Source organism: Stylophora pistillata, chromosome 2, assembly GCF_964205215.1.
Source record: "Stylophora pistillata chromosome 2, jaStyPist1.2, whole genome shotgun sequence".
NCBI lineage: Eukaryota > Metazoa > Cnidaria > Anthozoa > Scleractinia > Pocilloporidae > Stylophora > Stylophora pistillata.
This window is the reverse complement of record NC_142520.1, coordinates 28,360,407-28,386,856: the sequence shown is the minus strand read 5'-3', so window position 1 is coordinate 28,386,856 and position 26,450 is coordinate 28,360,407. Positions and strand designations below refer to the sequence as shown.

Here is a 26,450-nt window from a genome sequence, read left to right as displayed (position 1 = left end):
TTGAGAGAAAACCCACATCTTAAAGACAAACTCTAAGCGCTTCGCAAAGAGTTACAAAAGAGCATCACGGCTGAAAAGCCGCACTGGAGAAACAATCTCTCGAGGCAAGAGCGAGAAGACCTCCACGAGTTGAAATCCAATCCTGGCATTAAAATTCTGCCCACGGATAAAAACCCTGGACCAGCTCTTCTGTCAACAGACTGCGTTGAAGCGGAGATACTCAGACATTTGCATGACGAGCTGTCATACCGCAAAGTCACGCAACAGGATTGGTATGCTAATCGTACTTATGTAATAATTCTCGCGAAAGGCTCATGTCTATTTACAGCAGATTTATATCCGCTAATGTTGCTCGCTTTTGCGTAGTTTCGATAATTTTATAAACCCGGCTAAGTTCTACATCATCCCTAAAGTTGATAAAGACCCCATGATGGGGAGACCAATTGCTGCTTCCCATTCATATATCACTAGGCCAATTAGTATTTTTGTTGACGAGCTTATTAAGCCCGTTATACATTTGCCTACGGTCCTTAGAGATTCTTGTGAGCTTATTCAATTACTTGAGAGCACAGTCTTGCCTAAATCAAGCTGTCTTCTTCTTCTCACCGCGAATTTTGCATCGTTACATCCCAACGTAGACACTAAAAAAGCCTTTGTGGCTCTCGACTTGCTCCTTGGGGAAGCAAGGGCTTCCGAAACTCCACTACTGACTGAGCTTGCCAGAATTGTATTCGACAATAACTATTTATCATCTGAATTCAGTCCGGATATTTTTCACCAAATGTTTGGTATTGCTATGGGCACTCCTTTTGCTGTCACAGTCGCAAACGCTTTATGTATTTCCACGAAAAAGATATTGTGGAACAGTACTCTCAATTTCTCGTGCTCTACAGGCGTTTCATTGATGACATTTTTGCCATTTGGTGTGGACCCAGGGATACCCTCCTGAAATTTCTTGGTGCTCTTAATACCAAAAATGATCGAATCAAGCTTACTCATTGTATTAGCGACAGTAGTCTTTTTTTTCTAGATATTTGTCTGTTTAAGGATAATTTCCCAAGCGTGCTGCAATTTTCTACGTATCAGAAGGCTCTTAACAAATGTCTCTACATACCAATCGAGTCGTTTCACCCCTCTAGCAACAAGAAAGCTTTTATAAAAGGGGAGCTTATGAGATATGCTAGAAACAGTTCTTCCTTTAAGTCTTTCTTCGAGACTAGGGATCAGTTTTGGAAGCGACTACGACTTAGAGGCTATCCATTTAAGTTTTCACTGCCGCTGTTTCACGGTATGCGTTACCATGACAGGGAGAAATGGATCTCCCGGCCACCTAAACATAGATCTCGGCCACGCAGGACTCCTGTCTTCAAGACTACGTTCAACTGCAGCCATGCCCGTATTAAGAAGGTTATCAGTAATATTCTGCCAGACTTATATTGTACTGTGTGTTACAAGAAAATTGTGACAATAGCTAATCTATGTAAGTAAGTTTTTTGGGGGTCACGGTTTTAGCTACAACTGTGGCCCCCAAAATATTTTTCTCACTTTGCCTTAAGCCTGGTTCACATATGATCGCAGACGATCCCACTCGATCGCCAGCGATCGTCTGCGATTATCTGTGAACAGCTCTGCGATCGTGATCGCAGGAATTGAACCATGTTCTATTCGTGCGATCGATTGCGATCGTCTCCGATCGAGTGCGATCAATGTGACCAAAGTTCTCTGATCATGCGATTGAAATGTGTCCCATAATGCTATGTTTTCCAGCATACAGCACTGCAAGCGGCATGATGCCATGACAACCGATTGTTTATCAAGCTTTACTCGTGTATCACACGGTGTTTTGACAAGATGGAAGGTCAAATTGACACGGAACAGTCTATGGAAGAAATTAGAAAATACGATTGTTTGTTCAATCGCTTTAAGACTTTCCGCACCCAGAAGCAACATTTCTTCTTCGACCTAGCAGCGAATCTCCGTTGAAGTAGAGACAACAGAAGCAGAATGTTAACATCTATTAAAAGTTCAGCGTCCTTGGCGTCGATGATCGATCGCTGCGACAGGTTGCGATCCTGAACAAGCGATTCGCGATCTTCGGTTGAGTGGTTTCAGCGATTGCGCGATCACCTGCGATCGTCTGCGATTATATGTAAACCAGGCTTTACACGTGTTAAATTTTTCACAACTTCGCCTGTTCCTGTTCGTAAGTCCGGTTAAGCCTTTACAGTCATCGGCCCCTATAACTTTGGCTTATAAATACAGGCGTTTATACTTGTAAAACTCCCTGAAGAAGTCTACGACAGTTAGACGAAACGCTCACTAGTCTATATTTAAAATTTTTTTTAAAAATTAAAAAATAAGGTTGATGTTGTAAGATGTAAGATTAAGATTTGTGGTATTTAGACGAAAGTCAGGCTTTTCACTCCCGAGATTGACCACCCCTCTACTTTTTGGCGCTGAGGGCCCTTTCAATCACTCGACAAAAGGCTAACTTTGCGGTACTGAAAATGTATATTCCCGACAAACTTACGGTAAATCAGCTTTTAAGAGGCTTATATACCTCATTCTTAACATTATGGGTGCTTTAAAACAACTTTTTTTTAAAGTGCGGTTTTTTATTTCCTATTCAATACCATTTTACAACGGTCCATACCTTTCCCAATCACTACCCAGGATTTATTGATAGGCACAAGAAACTCCTTTGACACAATTATTTCTTAAAAAGGTTCAAGGTTGCCCTTAGAGCTATTTTTCTGCCAAAATTGATCACCTGTAAAATATTCTACTTTTGAATGAAACTGCATTTTTAATCATTTTGTTTTCATATAATTCAGTCTAAGAACAAGGAAACTTCAATACTGTACTTACAATTAATTTGAAGCTCATAATGTATAAAAAATATACGCATGAACACAGCTTACCTGACAGAAATTACATGAATATTTCCTGCGAAAATGCTTTCGGGATAAGAGCTACGGATTATTGCCTGGTCATGAACGTAAACTGTGTATTTTACATTGTTATGATTTGACTTAAGGTTACTTCCCACCTTCAGAGGCCAAAAAACTCGTTTTTCGTTTTTTGGACTAGATTGAAGTTTCTAACCATTGCAAGAAGGTCAACATAAACAAGTAAAGGACCCAGGTCATGTCAATTTCACGGTATCAAAGGAAATATTTGTTTCACATAATATTGTAGTACCAATAGACCACTTTCATAAACGGCTGCCGGATTAATATTCTTTTGTTTCAATTCAAATTAGCCCTTCTGGCCTCGCTTGAGATAATGTATTCTTTTGAATTTTGTACTGGAGAACGAGGCCAGAAGGGCTAATTTAAATTTAAACAAAAGAATATTAATCCGGCAGCCATTTATGAAAGTGGTCTATAGGATCTGGTAAGTAAAATTTACTTAAACATCATGCCAAAGATTCTTTTAGTATTTACGGCTTAATTTGCATTTAACATCACACTGTTACGAGTTTAAGAACGTCCAACATATAGTCGACCCAAAAGCTGTACTAGATATAATATTACAAAGGCGAAACATACCAGTGAGGTTGGCGAGCTTTTGTGTCAAGGGCGATTTGAACTTGCGTAGATTTGCCTTTATACAGGAAGTTTTGTTTTTTCCGTAAACATTTCTATAATTGCGCCGTGTTTTTATCGTGACGTTAATGATATAAACACTCAGTATAAACCGTGACGAATTTGTTGTGGAACATTGCAATCTTTTTCCACAAACTACGTGTTGACTAAAGATACAAAAAGACATCCATCTATTAATCTTTATTGTGGGAAGACTGTATTTTTACTCTTCATAGAACGATGTTGGCCACGAAAAATATTCTCAAATCGTTTCAGTAAGATTTTATCACAAGCAAAAACCATACCAGGTATGGGTATATTTCACTGCAAAAAGTAATTAGTGTGCTATTTCAGTTTGGTGACTATTTCCACATGGCAAAATTGCTTGATTCACAGTCATAATCACACGTTTCTTTCATAAATTTTTTCCTGACGAGGCCCAAGTCAATGCATTCTGTTCACATTTGGCCAAGGTGCTTTTCCAAGTGTAATCCTACACGAACCTCAATAAAATGGAAAAGTGCCCTAGGGAGGAGGGTCAGGAACTAGCGCTGGCGCAGTATACAACGATCATGCGTGTTGAGATTAAGGAAAAAAGTACTGCAATTATCTACTTGTGGCCCTGGATAATACTCATACTACAAAGAAAGTCCGGCCTTCTTTTCGTTTTTGCTATCAGTGATTCTTTTTTTTTTTTTCCTTTCTTCAATTTGTTTTACTTCCGATGCATTCTGTGATCTTGAGGATTAAGATACACAGAGTTAAACTTCAATCAAACTTTACGTTTATTTCAAATCAGTAATAAGAAGAACTTTAAAGGTAAAACTGGGTCACCTTTAGATATATACGGTAGCTAAATTTTGGTTACTGTGACATGCTAAATTAATGCACCATTTCTGTAGCTACAAGGAAACAGATGTAAAAGTCTCCTTAAGTACAGTAAAAATCGGACTGAAAACCCTGTAACCAGTAGAGGAGTGAACAAATTATACCTAGAGTGGAAAAACTGAGAATACAAAATATATTTCTTTTATTGTCAACTAAGCTCCCTTTATGTACACGTACTATGTACGTCAACTGGATTAAATAAATTCTGCCGAAATCTTATGTTTTGTTACATTTTTTGTTTTAGCTAATGTCGAAGAAAGCATTACCGACTGCGCGATGAAGAAACTGCCAACAGGTCAAGCGACACTCAAAAGGTTATTTTACCTGCCCACGATATATAGCTGAAAGATAATAAAGCATAAAATGCATGCTGGGATCGGTAGAACCGAGACAGCTTTCACTCCTTCATCTTGCATACTTTTCTGTTATCAGCCGAACTATTAAAGGACTGAGGAGTCAGTTTGGATAACAGAAATATACATTTTGGAAGATTCAGTTTATTTAGAACGGGTTTTCTGTATCCTTACATCCACAGGAACCTCGTCACAAAATAAAGAAACAATTCAATTATAGTAAACATCCCTTTTTTTTTTTTTTAAATTTCAGTCTGTAGTTGGGCCAGCTGTTGAAGCAGATGTCTTTGCAGAGCCACATCAGGAAGAAGATTAGTACGTTTTGTTAACATCAGATGATGTGGAAGAGCGTTGTGCGACATCGTCCCAATCATCCCAACAAAGCGTTCCAGAGGCGGAAATCAGCATATTGTCTGATGAAATTGAAGAAGAGCAAATGAAAAGGCAGATACTAAACAACACCATTCTCACGTTGGCCGAGAGGAAACCTGTGCTGATCATCGCAATAAATATGCACTGAGTGACCCAAGTCACACCAACAGGCAGGGTAGATATGAGCACGAACATGACATCAACTGTGAGAAATGCGAGTTCCTTGAGGAACTTTTCAAGGAAATTGAATCTGAGATAAACCGTGTTAAAATTTCAAAAGGGCAGAGATGGCAGTTAAGCCACGAATGCGAACTATGCATGATGTCTATCCGGGATTGGAAGACGCATTTGCTTCGCACTGTAAAACAAGAAGAGGAAAAACAATATGTTCTTCATCAGCTTGATTTGAAATTTTGTTTAGTCGTGATGGACTGGGCCATGAAATACTTCCCACAACGTTACAGAGAGCGGATGGGTGAGTTCTTCGGAAAACGAGGCTGCAGTTGGCATGTGAGCGCTCTGATCACGAAGCAGGTGCAGACATTTCAAGTTGAATGCTTTGTTCATATATTTGATAACTGCACGCAGAACAGCTTCGCTGTATCCTCTATTATAGAACATCTGAAAACCGTGAAGAAAGAGTCACCCCAAATTGAGAATGCCTATCTGAGATCTGATAACGCAGGTATTGTATTATATTGTATTGTATTTTATTGTAATCAGACATGACATGACACTTGGCATAAGAACGCACTACCCACAAATAGCAGAGCTAGTCTCGGCGGGTAGTGTGTGGACGCTAAGACATCTAAAGTAAAATTCGGCTCAACAAAAGATTCAATAAATATACAAGAAACAGAAATTAGATATTAAATCAGTAAAGCAGAAATGACAGTATGAGATAAAATACAGAAACAGAAACACATGACAATAAATAGAAGAACACCAGTTATACACTGCTATCAACTGGATTTAACTTTCGACACATCATTGATTATTCGTTCGGCAGGTTGTTACCACAGCGGATTCCTTTTTCTCAGTTTTCCACTCATTAGTCAATGAACCAGAGTAAAGGTACTGCGTTATAATTCCTCAGAGCCTTCGTCAGGAAAAGACATTTGAGATCGAAAGACAGCACAAATGAAGGCACATGTACGACGATGGGTCATCACTGCAGAAGACATGAAGACGGCGCTCGAGTCGAATGGAGGGGTAAAAGGAGTCAGGGCAGCTGTTGTTCAAGTAGACCCCACCAAAGAAAGTACTGCTAACAAAATACAAGGCATCAATCCCCTAAATAACTTTTATTTTAAGAAGAAAGGAATACGCGTTTAGCGAGCATTCAACGATGGGCCTGGCAGATTTTTGTCTTATAGTTACTTAGAAGTTGTTTCACAGAGCGAAACTGGTTCGAAAGTTCTGAAGTAGTTCAGTCCACGTAGCACCAACCTTGGTTCAGTAAGCCATACGCCAACTCTAAGAGGCGAAATCTTTTTTTGCTACGAGAGCATCTGTGTGCTGACATTCAAGACTCAGCAGGAGGCGGGGGTCCACATGGACGCCGGAAAACATGTGTGTGCAACTGATAGTGAGTCCATTTAGGACACAGCAAGAAAGAAGTAGGCCAGCCGAGTTACAGAGGTACATGTGGCGATAGGGGAAACACAACGCATTGGTTTTGAGGAAGCAGGACTTTCAAAAACCATGGAATGTCGGAGCGAGGGCTGGGCTCTGAAAACGACTAAGAGGGTTTCAAGAATGGAAGAGAAAGTAAAGATCTTTCTTATACAGAAATTCAGCCAAGGTGCTGCTGTGGGGCAAAAGGCCGATCCAGCTCAAGTGGCCAGAGAGATAAACTGTGTTAGGGATGGTAGTGGAAAGCTACAATTTAAGCCGGAGGAATGGAGGACCGCCCAACAAATAAGCAACTTTTTTTTCACGAACGTCCGCGATACAGCGCGAAAGGCTGCCTGATGAGAACCAAGAGGAAGAGTTTGCAGATGAAGACCTTGAAGCCCTTCAATCAGAGGACTCTATTCAGGCGATAGGCCAAGAAGTGCACAAGGATATGGAAAGTTCTGAACACCCTATTCAGGTCGGAGCAGTAAACGTTTGCGCACTTTTGCACGCCGGAAAGCTCAGTTCGCTGAAGGTAGCACAGTTGAGGGTGACCTGCACGGCGTTAGAGCTGCAAACAGCCGGTAGCTATTCAAGAAAACGGGCCTACACCGAGCCACTTAATGCTTACGCTAAGTCTTGCTCATATCAAAAATAAGCATGTTAAATTTGTATAAATGGTACTTATAAGTAGTGAAGTGTTGACAGCCGCGATCAACGTATCCATATACAGTTTATAACTGTTCTAGGACATTTTTCCCATTTCATTTTGTAATAGGGTCACTTGAGAAAGATATGACTACTAAAAAGACTAATTTTTAAAAGTGCACATTGCCTAACGTCTTTCTAACTGCTTTTCAGTGCAGCATCTTTACGTGATTTAGTACACTCTGTGTAACGAAGACAAGATTGTTCCATTTCTTTAACAACAGAAATGGCGCAAGGAGTTAAGTAAAAAGGACCTAAATCGTGAATTGGGATACGTCTGTGTCATACAACTTTGGATGATATTTCGGTTTATTTATACGAATTAGATATTGATCATATGATACTTTACATTACCGGAAAAAAGTGCTTGCATGCTCCGATTTTGGACATTTTTAAACAGAAATTGTGTCAAAGGAGTCTCTTGTGCCTATCAGTAAATTATTGTTATTGATAAAAAAGGTACGGATTGTTATGAAATGGTACAGAATAAAAAAAAGAAATAACTGCAATTTTGAAAAAAAATGATTTCAAAATCCCAGAAATCCGTTAAGTGGCTAGGCACAAGCTACCTGCCAAGATTGCAAAGCTTGGGAAAAACAGTCATTTGACTTAAAATTTGTTTTAAAGCACCCATCATGTTAAAATGCGGTAGATAAGCTTAAAAAAAGAAAAGTACTGCATACCAGATGTGTTGGGAAGATTTATTTATAACACTCCCAAGTTGACCTTTTTCGAGTGACTTTAGGGGCCCCAGGGGCAGAAGTGGAGAGGTGGTCAATCTCGGGAGTGAAAATCCTGACATTCGTCTAAATACCACGAATCTCAATCTTATCAGATAGGTTTTAAATGCTGCGAGTTTCAGGAAAATCGGCCAACCCCCATCTATTGGCATTGCTTGGTTTTCTCTGACAATGACACTCAAGCGGAATATGTTGTCGGACATGTATACCGTCTAAATTACAAGTTACTGTATAACCTGCGTCTTTATACTCATCGCATTCAACATCATATGCGAACCGTCTACTTTACACTTTTTGACTCAGGTAACTGAGTAAATCTCCATCTGCAATATGACCTTTTATTAAAAACTAGATCATTGGATAATGCAATTCAAGACTTTTTAATGGCTTAGCCATTATGGTATATCAGCCAATATACCATAATCTACAAATATGGCAAGCGTAGGTCTCAGCTTAAAATTAAAAGGGAGCTAAAAATTTAATAAAATCTAATAATTTAATTTAATGTTTTTAATAAAACAACTATTCCACTCGCGCTTGTTGGATAAGAGATGATTATAGCCAACTCGGCGCTACGCGCTTGGTTGGCTGTCTATTATCTTATATCCAACGCGCGTTCATGGAATAATTGTTAATTACTAATTCGTCAAAGGATACTGTCAATCCTTTCTGGCACCAGTCGATGGCTTCTTGATAGAAGTGAAGCTGGACACATGCACTGGCCCCTTGAAAAGAGGAAATTAGATATTTACAATTATAATTGTAGTTAATAATTAATGATTATTATTCTACCCATTGCATATACTCAAAAACACTCATAAGTTGTACTTTTATAGTCAACTACGTTACCTTCTAATTATGAAAGTGGTCAAAATAAAATTAAGACTCCAGACCGAGTAGGAAATACACGCCGGTAAAGAAATGTAACAAAAATCGGACCAGTCTTTCGATGACACTATCAGTACTTACAACTTGAACGTTAAAACACACCTGACTATAAGGATTTCTTGATTAATATTTACGGTTAAAACTTTCAGCATGCTCATTGGCCGACAACCCGTCCGTCAATCCCAAACAGTAGAGAACGTTGATATTGAGTGAAAACTAGGCAGTCTGAGACTGCATGTGGCTACTGATACAACATATTTTTATAGAAATAGAAATAGAAACGAAAATGGAGATTGGATAATAGTGATAGAAGGTAATGTGGTTCACATGCAAAACAGAAAACCTTTTGCATCCCACAAGTACCCTGTTCCAAATGAGAAAGCCAATTTAAGAATGTAGTGACTAATTTACATTGAAACAATAATCAAATGGTACGTATGATGCACGATCCTCGCAGTAGATAGCGCTATTTAAGCAATAGCGAAAATCAGACCTGAAAAAAATCAGGCCTGTACAGGCCTAGCTCAATTGGTAGAGCGCTGCACTAGTATCGCAGAGGTCAGTGGTTCGAATCCCGTACAGGCCTGATTTTTTTCAGGTCTGATTTTCGCCATTGCTAAAATAGCGCTATCTACTGCGAGGATCGTGCATCATACGTATCTAATACCGCAGTTCAAAATATATGAACTTCATATATTTCATTGTATCTAATAATCAAATGGTAACAAATAATCATATAAAAAGGAAGAACAATGATAACAATGGTAATTATAATTTCAAGGGACTTGCTCAAAAACCTCACGGTTTCTCTATCCTCTGGACTCCAATAATTATTAAACCACAATTCTTTTGATTTTGCCTGTTACTTATTTCATTGCAATTCCATTTTAGCGAGACTTTGTTTTATATAACAGGGCATTTCGCGTTTTAGGATATTCTGTCATTGCATTTTTATAGGATATTCCGTCAATCCATATTTTAGGATATCAGACGTTCAGAAGATGCCCATTCCCTCATTTCATCGAATAGGGTCACCCCAAAAACAGCATTACTGAATCGAAGAAATATTGCTTTGAATTGAAACAATGGATGTTTTAGTAAACAAATAGCGTATCTGAATTGTCAAACAAGAAGTTTGAATAGAAAATAGCAAGTCTGACACGAGGTTTTGAATTTTGACACTAAAAACGCCTTAAACTCAGGGTATCGTATGTCGCATTTCACCATTTTCAAACGATAAAATGGTTATGCTCCCTCTTCCAAGACGAGAAATTTTTCCTCATAGTTTCTATAATGTGCAGATCACACCTATTTAGATATTTCTGCAAAGAAAACTTTTGTTTTTTTCGTAGTTAAATCACACGTCGGCGAGATGGAAATTATTTGAGATGTCTATCGTCTTTTGTAGTGTCACAGCAAGAACTGAAAACATAGATCGCAAGTGACTATAAGCCAGAAATCCCAAATGGAGAGAACTCAAATGTGTATCGAGTGCGAATGTAGAACTAATACGATACTCGGAAAAGGAAAAAACTTTATATAACAGCGGGAAATATTGGGTAAAAATTGGGTCACGTTGGAATTTCAGTGAAAGTATAGTGCGATCGTCCTGAGAAGGACTTGTCGGTGGTGGTGACTGACGTTTCAACAACCTGTGCGGAAGTTATCATCAGAGTCAAGTGAAAATTTCTTCTTAGTAGAATGTTCTTGGTCCAGTTCGTGTTCAGTGACTGCTCAGTTTTGCCGTGATGTTCTTGGCTGTAAGACTCAAGTTGCCTAAGTCGGTCGTGATTGGTCTGTTTCCATCCGTCGGTAAAGCTAGGTCGTTCTGTTCAGTTCGTTTGTAATGCTAATTTCGTGAATGAGTTGTTTGTATGGTGTCAGTAGTAGTTGATACCTGTTGAGGGGAGTCTGTGCTAAGTTAGTAAACCAGCTTTCCAAAGTCAGACGTTGAAAGTGGTTAGTGCGGTAGGTTAAGCACCGCGCAGAGTCCCAGCTTATAGTGTGGCTCGTAAGTCGATGATGTTCAGCACAGTGATTGTTGGCATCACCTTTCCTTATAAACCGTTTGTGATAAACCAGCACTCGTGAATTTTTTGAAGACTACAAACTCCACGCGCCCTACGGGCTTTGTTAGCCTTTGAACAATTTACTCGCGCAGACTTATCCCAAATTTCACTCGTAATCATGTGATTACCTATAGACTCAAAGGGGTCCATCACAATTAAAGTTGAAATTGAAACCAATACAATTGGATTGTTTAACGGTTTAATAAGACAATGTTGACTCTTAGCACTAACTTTTTGCCTGCATGGTCACTTGGCTTGTAGTACAACCCCACAGTCATAAGTAATTGATAATAAAAACGAAAAAAACTTCTGAATACCTTAGGAAATGCAAAGAACTTACCGGTTTCTATGGCTTTAATAAAAGTTGGTTCCAACTGAACGGAAACTGTTGCATCATCCAATGCTTCTTGATAATTACCTAAGAAAATATTCTCGAGTGAGTACGTTAAGTACAATCCTCTATCCTTTGGAACGGGCATAATCATTTCCACATCGCTCATTGGACACACCAAGCTTGCCAAGTCGGCGATAAATTTTTATTACCTGACTTTATCTTCAAGAGGATGTGATGCGAGTTCCGAACAGTTTGCCTACGTATATCATGTTGGCCGTTTGTTTTGATCCAATAGTTAAAGGCTCACCTCCTACCATTGGTTATAACGGGTATGCGACACACTATCTGTTAGTCCAGCGGTATACTAATTAGGGAGTTTAAGCAAATCACTACGGCTGGCGCTGCTACGGCTACCGGAAGTAAAATTGTCCAGAAACGAGTCATTGCGCATGTTAGTGGTTCCCATCCAGCCGTAGCGGGAAATCCTTCTACGTGAGTGGGAAGGTTTCGGCGTAGTCTGTGGTACGTGAACTTATCTCGCTTCTTTCTTCGCTTTATACATTCTCCTGAGCAATTTTAACTATTGAAATACACTTAACATCTTTAAAAATAGCTTATCGGGAATATTTATCAAGCTTGCTGTCCCTTACCGAGTGAATCTGCCTTTATTTTTGCCGCCGGGTTTGTCGAAGGATCGAAGCAGTGTGCACATGGAGAACGCAGCGAACTCAAAGTGAAATGCGTAGGTAGAAAGTCTAACGTTTCCTTTTCAAACCTGAAAGACTACTTGAAATTCAAATAGCTGAGGCCAAGGAATGACGAGGGTTATGAGGGACCGTGTAGAAACTTTGCTTTGGTGTTTATAAGCTCCAAACTGGCAATTTTACAACACGTAAGCTCAAATATTTTAATTCATTCATTCACTGTGCACAGGATCGCTTACAATTTTTTTTTCCAAACGTTGGAATCCCTCGTCCCTTTCAACGAAGTCATTTTGAGTTTTTAGACGTGCAATAAACTACCGCGAAGACGCTTAATTTATTGGTTTTACACTTCTCAGCCGTACTAGGTTTGTAGTTCGCGTTGCTTAAAGTTGAATTTTGGCGGGCTAAGGCGACGTACTCTCCCCAAGCCTCGTCAACCACGATAGCCGTAGCAGCGACAGCCATAGTGATTTGCTTAAACTCCCTATTGATTGGGGCAGTACGGCCAGTAAGCGTGAAGCTGGTGACAGGGCCATGCAATGGACTTGTGTAAGTCAGTACTTTACTAAACTTACCTCCCAATCACATCCATTGGACCTGTCTGACTTATACTTCCTCTGGCAATACTTCCTAAATTGGTTAGGTTTCCCATCATGTTACCTTTATTGAGGCTGCGTAATTCGACTCGCAAAGAAACAAACGCGTTCCTTCACGCACACAACCGGAACTGTAACCTATTGTATTGAATCCTTGTGAATGCAGGTCTGGTATATTAGGAACGAATGATCAATTATTACCCAAAAGCAAATGAGCTGCTGCCCTGTTGCTATAGAGCACAGCGTTGACTTTGATGTCTTTGCAATTCCCTTGCAGTCCCTCCGTATAGAAGTGTACCGCGTTGTCGGCCTCTCCTTTGCTGTACTCGTTATCACCTTCCTTCAAGTACACCTCTGCTATCGCTAACAGAAAAGCAGCAAACATCTATAATACACATCATAGTTCAAGAGGGATGCAAAAGCTATCTTTTCGAGATATACAGTTCATTAATGTAGTTTGGAGAGTTGTAGTTTGACCTAGTTTTCAAAAGTTAAAGTTGTGTTTTTGACAAACAAAGTGTTCTACGCCTTTCCTGTTAAATGATCGTTAGTCTGTCCAAGTCCCTTAGCATCTCCCTTTGATAATGAGGGTGATGAGGATGTGGAATTCTAATTAATTTGGCTATTTGGGCACCATACTGAGTATGTTGTATATATTCTGTTTATCATTCTTACCTTTTAAATTAGCATCATCAAATTGTGATGTACTGTCTGACGGTAACTCAGCCTGAACGTCTATTGCTTCTGAGAAATATTCAGTCAAATATCGAGGTTATAATACATTTTAGCCATAATATCTTAGCTAAATATGTATAGGCTCTGTGGTGCAACGTTTTAGAACAAGGTTAAGGTGAACTTTGTTTCAACCAACAGTTTCAAAACCAACTTTGCCATTTTCATTCGATGGCACACCAAATACGATGGAACGTTTTTCCAACATTGAATAGCATTGGGAAGAGGATTTAAACCAACGTAAATCCAGGTGTTCAGTGGAAAAGTGGTCAAACTCTATCTTAAGTGTTTCACACATCTTTTTTCATCGATGCTATAACTAAAATGTAGTTTGCGGAGAAATAGTATTTTTTTAAAAGGTACGCTGAATAATAATGATTTCTAGTCCTGTGCCACGGAACCGACTAGCTATTTTATTAAGCAGACATCCCATATTCAAATCGATCTTTTCAACAGAATATACTGGAATCCAATCAAGACGGGAGTGAAAGGAAAAACAAGAGAACTAGGTAGGGAATATAGAAAAGGAGATGCAGACGGTGGCAATAACTTGGTGAGAGGCACTGAGGAAAAGAGCGAAAAACGGTCGCACTGGTGGTTCCTTGTGCATGACTTTATGCGCCCGAGGGCAAGAAGAGGATAAACAGCACTCTTTATAAGCTGAAAGGGATTGAATTCAATCTTCCGCACACTCGCAAAAACAAACCTCCTTAGAAGTTATCAGCAGTTGGTTACTACTTCTAAAGTATTCTCTCTCTACTACAAATTTGGCGTGGAAATAAATTTGCTTTCGGTTTGAGAACTTGACACTGTAACAAGGCAATTAATCATACAAATAAGTCTAGTTTCCGTACCTGCCTGAAAATCATCTGCTAAATTTATTTTCAAGTCACCAGATCTGACCTTACGTTTCTCTGTGGCTAGAAACAAAGCATTACGTTCATGTTAAAACCTTTACAGTTCAACAAACAAGAAATTCAATGAGTATTTCCCAAGTGATTCTACTTTCATTTTTCATCATGCTTTAGCGAAACCGTCCAACACTGTTTATCTCAAGCTACAATCTGGAAATGATAATTTTAGGAAACTTTAAAAAAAAAAAAAAGACAATCAATTGTAATCTGTTTCCTCTCTTACCGTCTGTAGATTTCCCATCATTAATGTTCACATGACCACCTTCCGCCATTGCTGCAAAAGAACCAAATTTTAACTTTGTATTATCAACTACTGGCTCCATCCTCCTCAGTTGGATATACTACGCTGATACCAAGAATAATCTGGGGCTATCCTAAAAAGAAATCCAAATTTTAATATTTATATCTGATTAGTTTCAGAGAGTATACCTTAATTAACAAATAAGACAGTTGAGGATGCCACAATAGTTTCTCAAAGAAACTTCAAGGCTTTCATGGAAAATGAGATTCCCAGAGAAAGAAAACTCAAGGAGTGCATTTGGGGAATTAAGACTATTGTCATTTATCTAACCTGGTAACATGGAGTATGAGCCACAACTTACCTCTCTTATTGGGCGTAAACAGAACCCACTTGGCGACTTAGCGCTAGAAGAGTTACATGACTTGTCAACCTATAGAAAAGGCACACACTCTCTTAGTGCTTAACAGCAACACCAATCAGCCACAACGGTTGACAAATATGATTATAACAGCCCAAGATTCAATCATGTTTAAGATACCAAAACATTTTCCTGAAAAGAAGAATCAGGCCTGTACGGCTCGTGAAAAATTCCAACATTCCTAACTGCGAGGATTGCTTTCATATACATTTCTGAAAACCGCAGTGCACATATATGAGTTTCATATATTCTCAGTTATTGACTCATCACTTCACGAGTTTCATAGGAACCAACATAACGACCAGCTTCCAGTTGACTTGTTAGCTCAGTTGGTAGGGTACTGCATTGGTATCACTGAAGTCATGGGTTCAAATCCCGTGCAGGCCTGCATTTTCAGGCCCTATTTTTGGTGCTGCTAAGTAGCGTTCATTACTGCGAGGATCGCTTAAATATACAGTACTTAAAACTGCAGTGCACACATATGATTTTAATATATTCTCAATAAAGTAACTGATTTTATGGTTCCCCTGGATAACGCACGTGCACCAGTAATTTTTAAATGTGGGGAACGTTTCACAAATACTTTCAATTGTACTAAGAGTTCGTCAAATTAACTTTTGAGTTTAAGCTCTAACCTGGGCACGACAGATTGATTTTTAACCAGAAAAGGAAAAAGATTCCAAGATTCGCTTTCTGAAAGATTCTTAATAGGAAAGGTTCACTTGTTAGCCGCTTTCGCGCAGAGGATTTTATGGAACGTGTAACGCCATCCCGTGTATCAAAGGTCTATCGAAAAAAGATCGAGATCGAGTTGCCATGAAACTGAAAAGAAATACTCTTTAACTTCTCTCCTCTGCATTGTGCTACAGCTTTAAAAGTGTAGGTAGAGTGGCGCATCGGAATTTTTCACCTTCCAAGTGTAAAAGCGAAATTCTTCGGGGCTTGGGGGCTCTCCTCGCTCATAAGACCCCTAAAGGAGACCTGACGACGTCACCTATTCATTATAAAAATCTTCTTAGCAAGGCTCAAAGCCGGAATATAGAATGCAAAAGAATATATACCTAAAGAAAACTGCTGACAAAAACTTAGGTAAATTTTAAGACATGTTACTGGAATTACTTAACGATAGATTCGTGGCGGTATTTGTAACAACGTATTCAGATCAGCTGAGTTCGAAGGCCATAAACACCTCCCCTGCAACCAGATCCTCGCCTTGTATTGAACCATGTGTTACTTAAAAGTGTTCTTATAACAGCCTAACAGAAGGGAATATGACATGTAACCTCGCTTGAAAGGATCCATTTACAGGCACTACAGTGTGCTTTCTCAAACGCTCTGGAAGTTTGAACATCTCAAGCTTAACAGGGAAATTTCCCCTAAAGTGAGAAAAAGCGGGTTCCCCTCCATTAGAAACTGAGACCAGAACTCATAACGTCACGCATTCCTTCACAAAAATCAGAAATTTTTGAAAATTTTCTTTTGTAAGCTTATTGCTTATTAAATAAAATGTAAAAACAGTTCCTTGTTTCGTCAAAAGGCCTCGCTCGAATGGTTAATAGTTTTAACCAAGGTAATATTGTAAATAGATAGACTGGGACGCTTTTGTTTTTACTGAAGAGTTTTTACCGAGTTTGAAGAAAAGTACTACTACTACTGTCATTTTTGGGAGACTGGAAAGGAAAACTTTTTAACTTGGTTTAGCTGACAGTGTTCTTTGAACTCTGCCCTAAGGGTGCAATGAACTCAAGGTTTGATCTGAACTAAACAAAATTTGTTATTCATGTGCGGTTTCCCACGCTCTATAGACGATTGCGATTAACTTGACCCTGCATAAATTTAAATATATTCTTACCGAATTACAGTTGTTGAATGCAATCAACGTCCTCGACTCTTTTCCGAATAATACATTACAACAAACACACACCAAAACTTCCGTTTTGCAGGACCATGGAAATATTCAACTGCAGCTATCGAAATGAACTCGCTCAGACGCACACGAGGTTTGACCTCTCAACTAAGGGGGTTCCCCTACATTTAGAAACTAAAAGCGGAAATCCTTTCGTCATGTGACGTTCTTCCAGCCGGATAATTGTTAGGTAAATATTCCCCCATGAACTGCTTACTACAATTTTACTTCAAATAGAAACATTGTGAAAAGAGCTTTACGTTTCTGCATGGGCCATTTCATTCATATTTGGTTTACAAGTAGGCGCTGGTTCATGATTGACAGTTACAGACTGATGCTGCCATCTGGAGTTAATAACTGATCAAAAAGGTGTTTATAATTCCTAAACAAATGGGCAAGGTTACAAGAAGAAAACTGTACAAAATGAATTTACAGACAGTAAATTTTTCACAGTTTAATAAAGAAAGGTGAATGTCAGAAGGTGTTCGGTTCCCCTAATTCCTAAAATCCATAACGCCCAAGTGTATGCCGTGCTCTCAAGAAATAAGTTCAATGCAAGGAGTTGTTTCATGATAAGTCATTAGGCCCCATCTGAACATTTTCGTCATCAAAACTACGTTATGGATACAAAAACCTTTTTTGTGTCGGTCCACTTTGGCTGCTTAGCGACTGATGCGTAAGATAACCATTGACAAAACTGCAAACTACACTACAAGCATATCTTTACTTTACACAACACAATATTTTAAAAAGAACACATTTGCATTGACAGAGCATAAATGTTTGAGATTTAACTCAATGAATAGCTTTTCCAGCTTTACTTGTAGATTCTAAACTTGAGAAGTTAAGTGTCCAATCAATATTTCTTCAACTTCTAGTCACGCTAATTTCTGTTTTTATCTGCAAGAGTAAATGGTCAGGAACCCGAAAAAGTAATATTGTCTCGCCTATATTCCTGTTTATTCTAGTGTTATGCAAAGTACATGTGCAATGAACACAAGGTTTGATACGTTAGGACTGATGGCAAAAGACACGACTAAATTTGTTTTTCATTTGCGATTTTCTTCGCTCTAAAGACGATTGCGATTAACTTGACCCTGCATAAATTAAAACTTATCCTGACCATGATAGCGTTGTCGAATGCGATCTACGTTCCCGACTCTTTACCGTACAATATTCTTTCCAGTAAAACATTTTTTTCTTTCCAGTGGCCCGCCCTTCATCGTTAGCTGACTTAACACCGCAATTCATAGATTTGTTCATAGAAGGGTTTTGTCAATCGACGTAATGTTATGAATTTGCGAGTATCTGTAACTGCAACTATGTATATGTCACTGAGTTAACGGGAGTGACAAACTAATCAAATCTACTCGTCCTACTACAGCCAAAATCTCACCCACGGCGTTTCTTTTTAAGTTTCGTCCATCAGTCCTATATAGAGGATCTTGGAAACATCTAACTACAGCTATCGAAATAATTTGCTTATCTGAACCTACGTTTGTGGCGCTAAGTTATCGGGAAGGCGAAATTATTTTAAGAATCGCATCTATTACAAACAAAATCTTACCTCAGCTCTTCCGAGTCCTTTTACTTTCGGTTACCAGCGTTAACAACAAGTCAAAAGAGAAAATCTGACACAATAAACCCACAGCAAAAGTTCCGTTTGAAAGACTATGGAAATATCCAACTGCAACTATCGAAATGAACTCGCTCAGATGCACGCAAGGTTTGACCTCTCAGGTGAGGGGGTTCCCCTACTTTTGAGAAACTGGAAACGGAAGTCACGTAATGTTATTTCAGGCCGATAATTGTTCCATAAATATTCCGTTGAACTGCTTACTGCTCTTTTACCTCATATAGAGACATTGCGAAAAGTGGTTTAAGTTTTTTCCGCCGCGGTCATTTTACCAACCGTAAGTGCAAGACTTTGGATATATCCCAGTGCAGCTATCGTAGTATATTTGCCTGGAAAGAAGGGCGTTTTAACCTTTAAAACGTCAAAAGCGAAACTTCCCGACAGTGTTAGGGGGCTCCCCCTACTATTAGAGACTGAAAGGGGGAATCATTTTGTCACGAAACGCTTAACGTTATTCGAGCTGGATAATTACAAATTTTTTTTACAATAAAACACACTGTAAAGAACGTCTTATGCTAGGGCTTGACAGAAAAAGGAACTAGCTGCAACCAACGTTTAGCTTAGTCTGTTACATGTTTCATAAAACTAAAAGATAACAAAATCCGATTGCGGTTTCTTACCCCCTTTACGTGTAGATATTTATGATAAAACGCCGAATATAACAAATACGCGATTAATTTTTCCGATATCGCAAGATTACTGAAATTTACACTTGGAAATGAGTAAGTCGAACTCCATCGGATTGCACCAAGTATACGAATATAACCCAGGCCGTGTAGGAACGAAATTCATTTTCGCCAAAATACCTTACATTTCTCAGCTTCCGCTACAATCAGGTCGTACACGTGACGTCTTCGTAAAAGAAATCGAAAGTGTTACCTCCTGTAGGTCAATGTTACTTTAAAGCGACCTAATGGTTGCGCGCATGCCGTAGTAAGGTTACTATCATCTTCCCTCTCATACAAACAATGTGAAAAGAAGTTTCACATTTGCTTTATGCTTTTTTTTTTTTATTGATGTCAGATTCGATGAAGTTTCCTACACGGACCCTTACGTGCCGGCGTTTTTATATTATTCACAGTTGAACTGACTGATGCTGCCCTTTGACTGAGCAAAGCTGTTATTCATTTACAAACAAATGGGCAAGTTGTGCGTAATAACTGAGCTTAAAAGCAAATTGACAAATTGCTCGAGTTTCAACGTTTCAAAAACCAAGTTGAATGCTTAAAGGTGAAATGAGGACCAGAACAGAAATCTTGACGTCACTATTATGTAATCTTGCTATCTTTGATTCGCCACGCCTTTGGAACCAATCAATAATTGATCGGTGAGGGGGATGGGTCCGGAGACTTTTGGGGGGAACGGGTGGGGATCAGTGGTCGCTAAGCTAACAGAGTATAAGCGGGGGGGGGGGGGAAGGGGGGGAGGAAGAATCGAATTAGGGGCGATCATTAGAATACCGAGGAGCCAAAAAGCTCTTTTACGTTTCAAATTAACACGGCCAGAACGGTGTTTGTTTAAGTCGAAGTCTTTTATTTAACCTAATTTTACTTTGATAAAGTGAACTTTATGGAAAATGTAGTTGAAAAACCTCCGCTACACTTTGAAACCAATTAACAACTATTCACCGAAGTGGAGGTGGTTAGTGGTAGATATTTACCATGCCGCGAAGCGGCGTGGTAAATATCCACCGCTAAGCACCGACACTGAGGTGAATATTTGTTTTAGTCATAGTTAGTAGAGGGGACTGGTTATGAAACCCGGTAAACATCAAAGGCTGATGTCTTTGTTATGGTTTTCCTTTGATGAAACGGCAATATATTCTTGGGTTTCAGGAGACGTCACAAGCTTTGCTGAAGTTGGTGTCCGCCATGTTGGTGTCCCTTCGGGTGTCAAATTTATGAATAATTAGTCGATTTCTATAGTGAAGCCCTCTCTCTTCTCGCCGTATTATTTCGCCAACTACATGAATATCCAGAAAGAAAAAAGCGATAAAAGTATCCGGCATTCATCTTAAGGTATCCCTGTGCTCTCTGAGTATGCCGAAAGCTTAGAGAGTTGGAAGGAAAGATGTTTGCAAAAGATCTCGGTCATCGGGGTTGACCCTGCAAGCATACCAGCCGAGAAGTTCAGTCCAAAATGCTTGCCTCCTGTGGAAGTGTCGGACTTGCTGAGTTACCTCGTTCTTGAGACCAGCTTCTACACCAAGAAGCAGTTCAAGGCGTTCAAGAGTCAAGAGGCGTTTAATCAAATGGTGTCGGGATTTGTAACCTCAGTTGTAGGCAAAGTAATCGCCGGCAAGTATGTCGTGAGAGCACGAGTTTGGCATTCACAGCATATGAATGATTCTTTAGTGAACATTTGGGTCATTTCCGAAAACGATGGGACTATTTTGTCAGCCCATTGCTTGGGATGCAAAGCAGGACTGGCTGAGTCATGCTCACATATCGCGAGTGTTTTATTTTATGTTAGAGGCAACTACTCGAATTCGTTGCAAGCTCGCTGGGTGTCACGAAAACTCAGACACCGAAAACTCAGATCCCTCGAAGTGTTCTCCAAGCTTCCGAAGTGCTCCATAATTCGATAGTGCATAGCATAAAGCATGAACCAATTGTTTTATAACATAACCGGTGGAATAATGCAACAAATCCCACGTGAAAGACGGACAACAATATCAAGAGTGATTCTTCAGTGAAGCGAATCGTGACGGCGCTGATGCCGAGTCTTCTTTCCCGTTGCTGTTTTCCCTTTCTGCCTCATTTAAGAACTCTAGCCCAAGGGTCGCAAAATTGTCTTCGTTTTGGGACTGGTGGGCCGAGTCTCTGTTTGTATCTATTATTATCGCGAAATATTTAAGAATTTTAACAGAGCGACAACAAGGATCTGTGCGACGAAGTACGAAAAAGTAAACAAACGTCCCTTTCGGCTCGTCAAAATCACGCCACATTTTAATACTTTGGTGTTGGAGCGAGCGCATTTGATCCAGTTAACTGGGAATGGAAAGCTCAAAATTAACGGGAAAAATGGAGGAAATCTAAGCTAAATGAAGTCTTGTGTCACTATAAAATGTTTTAATACTCAACCATCGGACGATTTTGCGAAACGTGCAACTTGCGGCCTTGTTTTTGCTGCTTCAGTTGGATCAAGACCCAAAAGGTCAAAATACAGGCGGCATTACCAGGAGTGATCATGAGTCGAGTTTATCTCTTGAATTTTCGAGGAGTCTGAGTTTTCGGGTCTGAGGTCTGAGTTTTCGGGATGTGAGTTTTCGTGACACCCCAAGCTTCCTTGCACTCAGGTAAAATGCTCATGGATTTTGCCGACATATGTCAATGAAGTGCTGTATGCGAGGGCTAAAGACATCGATCTCTCATCGGCTAAGAAGCTCAAAGAAAAGCTCGACCAAAAAATCGAGGATCTACAACAGCCCCAAGCCTCGAACCATACAACAACTTCTAGTTCCTCCTGTTCTTCCCCTTGATTTGTAATGATCTTAGGTATAGCGCATTAGATCATATATCAAATGAATTTTGCGCTATAGTAAAAATAAAAAATTATTAAATTATTATACGAAAAAATCCTTAGTCTTTATGCTTTCCACTTTTGCTCGAACAACCAACAACAATGCATAAAACCATCCCTTCTTTCTCACATGAACTCTTCGTTAGATACGGTTTGTTTACGCTCGAGGGACACCAAGATGGCGGATAGTAACCGTTGCTAAGGTATTGGTCACGTGGGTGAAACCCAAGGATAAGTATGGTTTATACGCGAGCGTTTGTTGAATTTTGTTTGTACACGCGTCGAGTAGCCCATCTGTGGCAAATTTAAGCTCAGTAGTACAAAATTACATCTCGAAATTGCAACGTTTTCAACTTACATTTCTAACTGCGACGGAAAATTGTTCCTCTACTTCGTCATCGTCTTCCAAAATACCCAAGATCGCCTCAAAATCTTCTCACCACACAAACAGATCGTCTACACCGTCCGCCATCTTGAATGAACTTGTGCACGGTCAGAGTCACGTGACGGGTCTGTTCAACATCGCCGACCGCGCTATTGTTTAACCCTTTGATGTTTACCGGGTTTCATAACCAGTCCCCTCTACTAACTATGCTTTAGTATATACTAAAACAGTGAGATAATATACACCACCATAAATTGATTTGAGTGATTTCTTCGCTTGTCACGAATGGAAACCGGGACGCCATTTTTTCCCGAATTGTTCGGTAGTAAATAGCAAAAGAATACTTTGAGTTTGACTAGCCAATCAGAGGGCGCCTTCAACGCTGTCTACCGTTTTAGTACATACTAAAAGCGGATACCCTTTTGTCACGTGACGTTATTCCAGGCGGATAATTGTTATGTAAATATTCTACTGAACTGCCTCCTACAATGTTACTTCAAATAGAAATATTGTGAAAAGAGGTTTATGTTTTTTTGTATGGATCATTTCATTCATATTTGGTTTACAAGTAGGCGTTGGTTCATGATTGACAATAACTGACTGATCATTGAAGTTAACTTTATCTCCCCTATTGATAACTGATCAAAAAGCTGTTTGTAATTCCTAAAAAAATAGGCAAGGTTACAAGAAGCAAAATTGTACAAAATGAATATACAGACTGTACTAAAGAAAGCTGAATCTCAGAAAGTATTGGTTCCCCTAATTCCTAAAATCGATAACAGCCGGAAGAATTCGTGACATCAAATTGTATGCCGTGCTCTCAGGAAATACCGTAAGTCCAATTCAAGGAGTTCTTTAATAAGTCATTAAGCCTCATCTGAACATTTTAGTCATCAAAACTACGTTATGGATACAAAGACCTGTTTCGTGTCGGTCTACTTTGACTGCTTAGCGACTGATGCGTAAGATAACCATTGACAAAGCTGCAAACCACAGAGAGACCTAGCTAGTAGCCTTAAGTCCAAAGTACATCTTTGATGTCCAAAGTGCATCTTTGATGTCCAAAGTACATCTTTTAAAAGGAAACATTTGCATTGAAATAGAATAAATAAGGTTAAGATTTAACTCGATGTATAGCTTTCCCAGCTTTACTTTGGACAGTTCAGCATGGTTTTTAACGATTCGTAGCGATTTCAACGACGTCAGCCATCTTCGTTTTGTTCGTTAAAGCTTGGACCGATTTTCAAGTCCTTGAAAGTAACCTTTTTACTTTTAAAATTCGTCAAGTCCTCACTTCTATGTCATCTAAAAAAGATGCAGGAGTTACAAATATGTTTGGGAATCACTAAATGCAAACAAAGTAGAGAAGAGACACAGTGGACATCATGGGTTACATGATATCATTCGTGTTCTCTTCGCGTAAGGCATAGGTAGGAGATGAGCTCATAACTTCGCCTGGAGTAAACCATTCCATCCTGCTCGAGATATTTCAAAATTCATGAGCCGACGATGTTATATCCACAATAAACTGTAGAATGTGAGCAAACAATCAAACCAACCATTCATGCAGAGAAAAGTGAAATGAACATGTGGTTTGCAGTGTTACCAGTGATGATATGGGATGTAACGACATAAAAATAAATAATCGGGGATGGAAGCGGAATAATTGGATCTCACTTATTCATTATTCCTTTAATTTTTTTCGAGGTTATTCATTATTAATTTTTAAATTTTTCTCGTTATTCATTATTCCGTATTCGAGTGTTTTAGGCAGTTTCTAATTCGCCTTATCGTGAAATAGATGATTTCATTTCAATTAAAATATGATTTAAAACCGTCAGCGTCATGTTTAATCTAATTAACATATTTATTTACTTAACCCCAGCCCGAGGTTTATTTAGATATCAGCCTAAGAGGCGGGGCATTTATTTTTACATACTGTACACTGAACAAAAATGTAAACTAAACATCTGCACTGTAGGAACTTTAGGCAGTGACAATGGAAAGCTCTTACGATGGCGTTCGACACATACTTTTTTGCAAAGTCCTATTCACTTTGCGCAAATTATTGGCAGATATCTAAGCATCATAATGTTTGATATTCTTATTTTCGATCATCGGATTGAGTCTTTCGTCTCCATATGGTAACCTAAAAATCACTGGAATTTTAATTGATAACGTATTTAAGATCAAAGCAACAGAGTTATTCAACAATATAACAGCGCGAATTCTTGGTAGATTTGGTGGTAAATACCCGAGAACCACATTTTACTGATACTTTCCGATGTGGAAATATTGTCACTCAACTTTTTCAAAATTGCATTAAGCTTTTAAAAATAATACAACGAAAGAAATAACTTTGAGATTCTAGAATACTTATACCAATGAATATGTGTTTTGCGTTAAGCAAAGTGTTAACTTAATTTGGGCTCAAACGTGTTGCAGTGCGTCCAGATCTTGAAATGGGAGATTTAAAACAATCTTTTCTACAAACAGAAGCGCAGTTCTAATGGATTTGTCCCACACACAGAGGAAAAAGCATTTAGAAAAAATTATCCGCGACAAGAAAAAAAGGTTCTTTAACACGTTAAAGCTAGTTGAGCGGTAAGCGGTGCATTTGCTTGAAACAGTCAAAGTACCACCAAAGGATCGAAAAGGCTCATTTTGTTACGACATGTACAGTTAAAGGATGAACCTTTGAAAAGCGTATTTCCCGATGAATTTGCCGTATGCCAGGGCCGAATTCTTTGCTTGCCGATCGATTGCCAATTACTTCACAGAATATATGTCAATGTAGAAAATAGTTCAAGGACTGTTAATGTTCGACAATATTCATATTCATATTCAGGTATTCAACTGGAACTAGCCTGCAGTCGAGGCTCATGCGGGAAAATCTTTTCACATGCAAACATTTTTAATGAGACTCCCCCGTATGAGCCTCGACTGTAAGCTTGTTCCACGCATAGTCAGTGCTTATTTTCAAAAGTTATCATATGCATGAGCCGATCCTGAATTGTTTTGTCCAGTTTGAGTCCAGTGTATTGCGCAAAGTTGAAAGGGAAAGGGGTTGAAGGGGCGGACGGATGTTATTTTCTTAAAAAAAATGTTTAAGCACTGTTTTCTTGAAAATGTACTTTTCGCTAGATTCTCCTTTAATTTAAAATACTGGAGAAGGTATCGAGAGCTTGGTGAACACAAATTAAACGAACTTAAACAGACCACAACATTTATACTGACCTTGGTTTATTATAGGAATCCCGGCGCGATTCGGTAATCTCAAAATGATACCTTTCCGATGAACGTGATCTGGACTTTGACTGAAACCTAGAGCGCTTAAATCTAGGAATAAAACACCAATTTTCAGTTTAGACACTTCTTTACATACGCACATGGTTCAAAAAAGCCAGATTATATCGATAGACAAGTACAAATCCTTCAAAGTTGATTCGAAGTGTACAAGGATTTTGGAATTGCTGCGAACAAATCGATAACAAAAGACATCAAAATGTTTTTTTTTTTTCACGACATGAGTCCATCGCTATGATGGATAAGAAAAAATGGCCAGTTCTGAAAAAGATAATAACAATAACAGCAAAAATTTATCGACCTCAGAATCAACCAAGACAATCACAAGAAATTAATGAAAGAAATAAATGTGGTACCCATATTAAGTAATGTTCCACATAAGAAGAACGATAGCAAACTTCATTGTTCCATGGCATTGGCTCTTTCCCACATAGAATATCGTTGATTTCAAGAATAGGGAAGGAGCTCGTTACAAAAATAAAATCCATTTGCATCAAATAGATTTTAGGTAATGTTCGTGCTTAACCAATCAGA

The 26,450-nt window shown here is 39.0% G+C and overlaps 1 protein-coding gene across 21 annotated transcripts in view; it reads right to left on the bottom strand.

Annotated features, from left to right (window-relative positions):
• LOC148738178 (uncharacterized) overlaps positions 1-26,450 on the bottom strand; it is a 47,012-nt gene that overhangs the window by 14,348 nt on the left and 6,214 nt on the right. For 8 of the 21 annotated variants that reach the window (XR_015996987.1, XR_015996986.1, XR_015996984.1 and 5 more), the window contains exons 4-10: positions 25,848-25,949; positions 14,726-14,776; positions 14,443-14,508; positions 13,532-13,600; positions 13,058-13,219; positions 11,563-11,640; positions 8,923-8,990 (exon numbers count right to left, since the gene is read on the bottom strand). Coding sequence is in view for 17 of the 21 variants with exons in the window: in XM_088750158.1 (XP_088606284.1) it covers positions 8,923-8,990; positions 11,563-11,640; positions 13,058-13,219; positions 13,532-13,600; positions 14,443-14,508; positions 14,726-14,776; positions 25,848-25,949 (596 nt within the window). In the remaining 4 variants the exon portion in view is untranslated. Of the gene's footprint in view, positions 1-8,922; positions 8,991-11,562; positions 11,641-13,057; positions 13,242-13,531; positions 13,601-14,442; positions 14,509-14,725; positions 14,877-15,104; positions 15,174-18,634; positions 18,943-22,583; positions 23,916-25,847; positions 25,950-26,450 lie in introns of those variants that run through there. The other 13 variants (XM_088750170.1, XM_088750166.1, XM_088750164.1 and 10 more) reach the window with 13 other exon arrangements.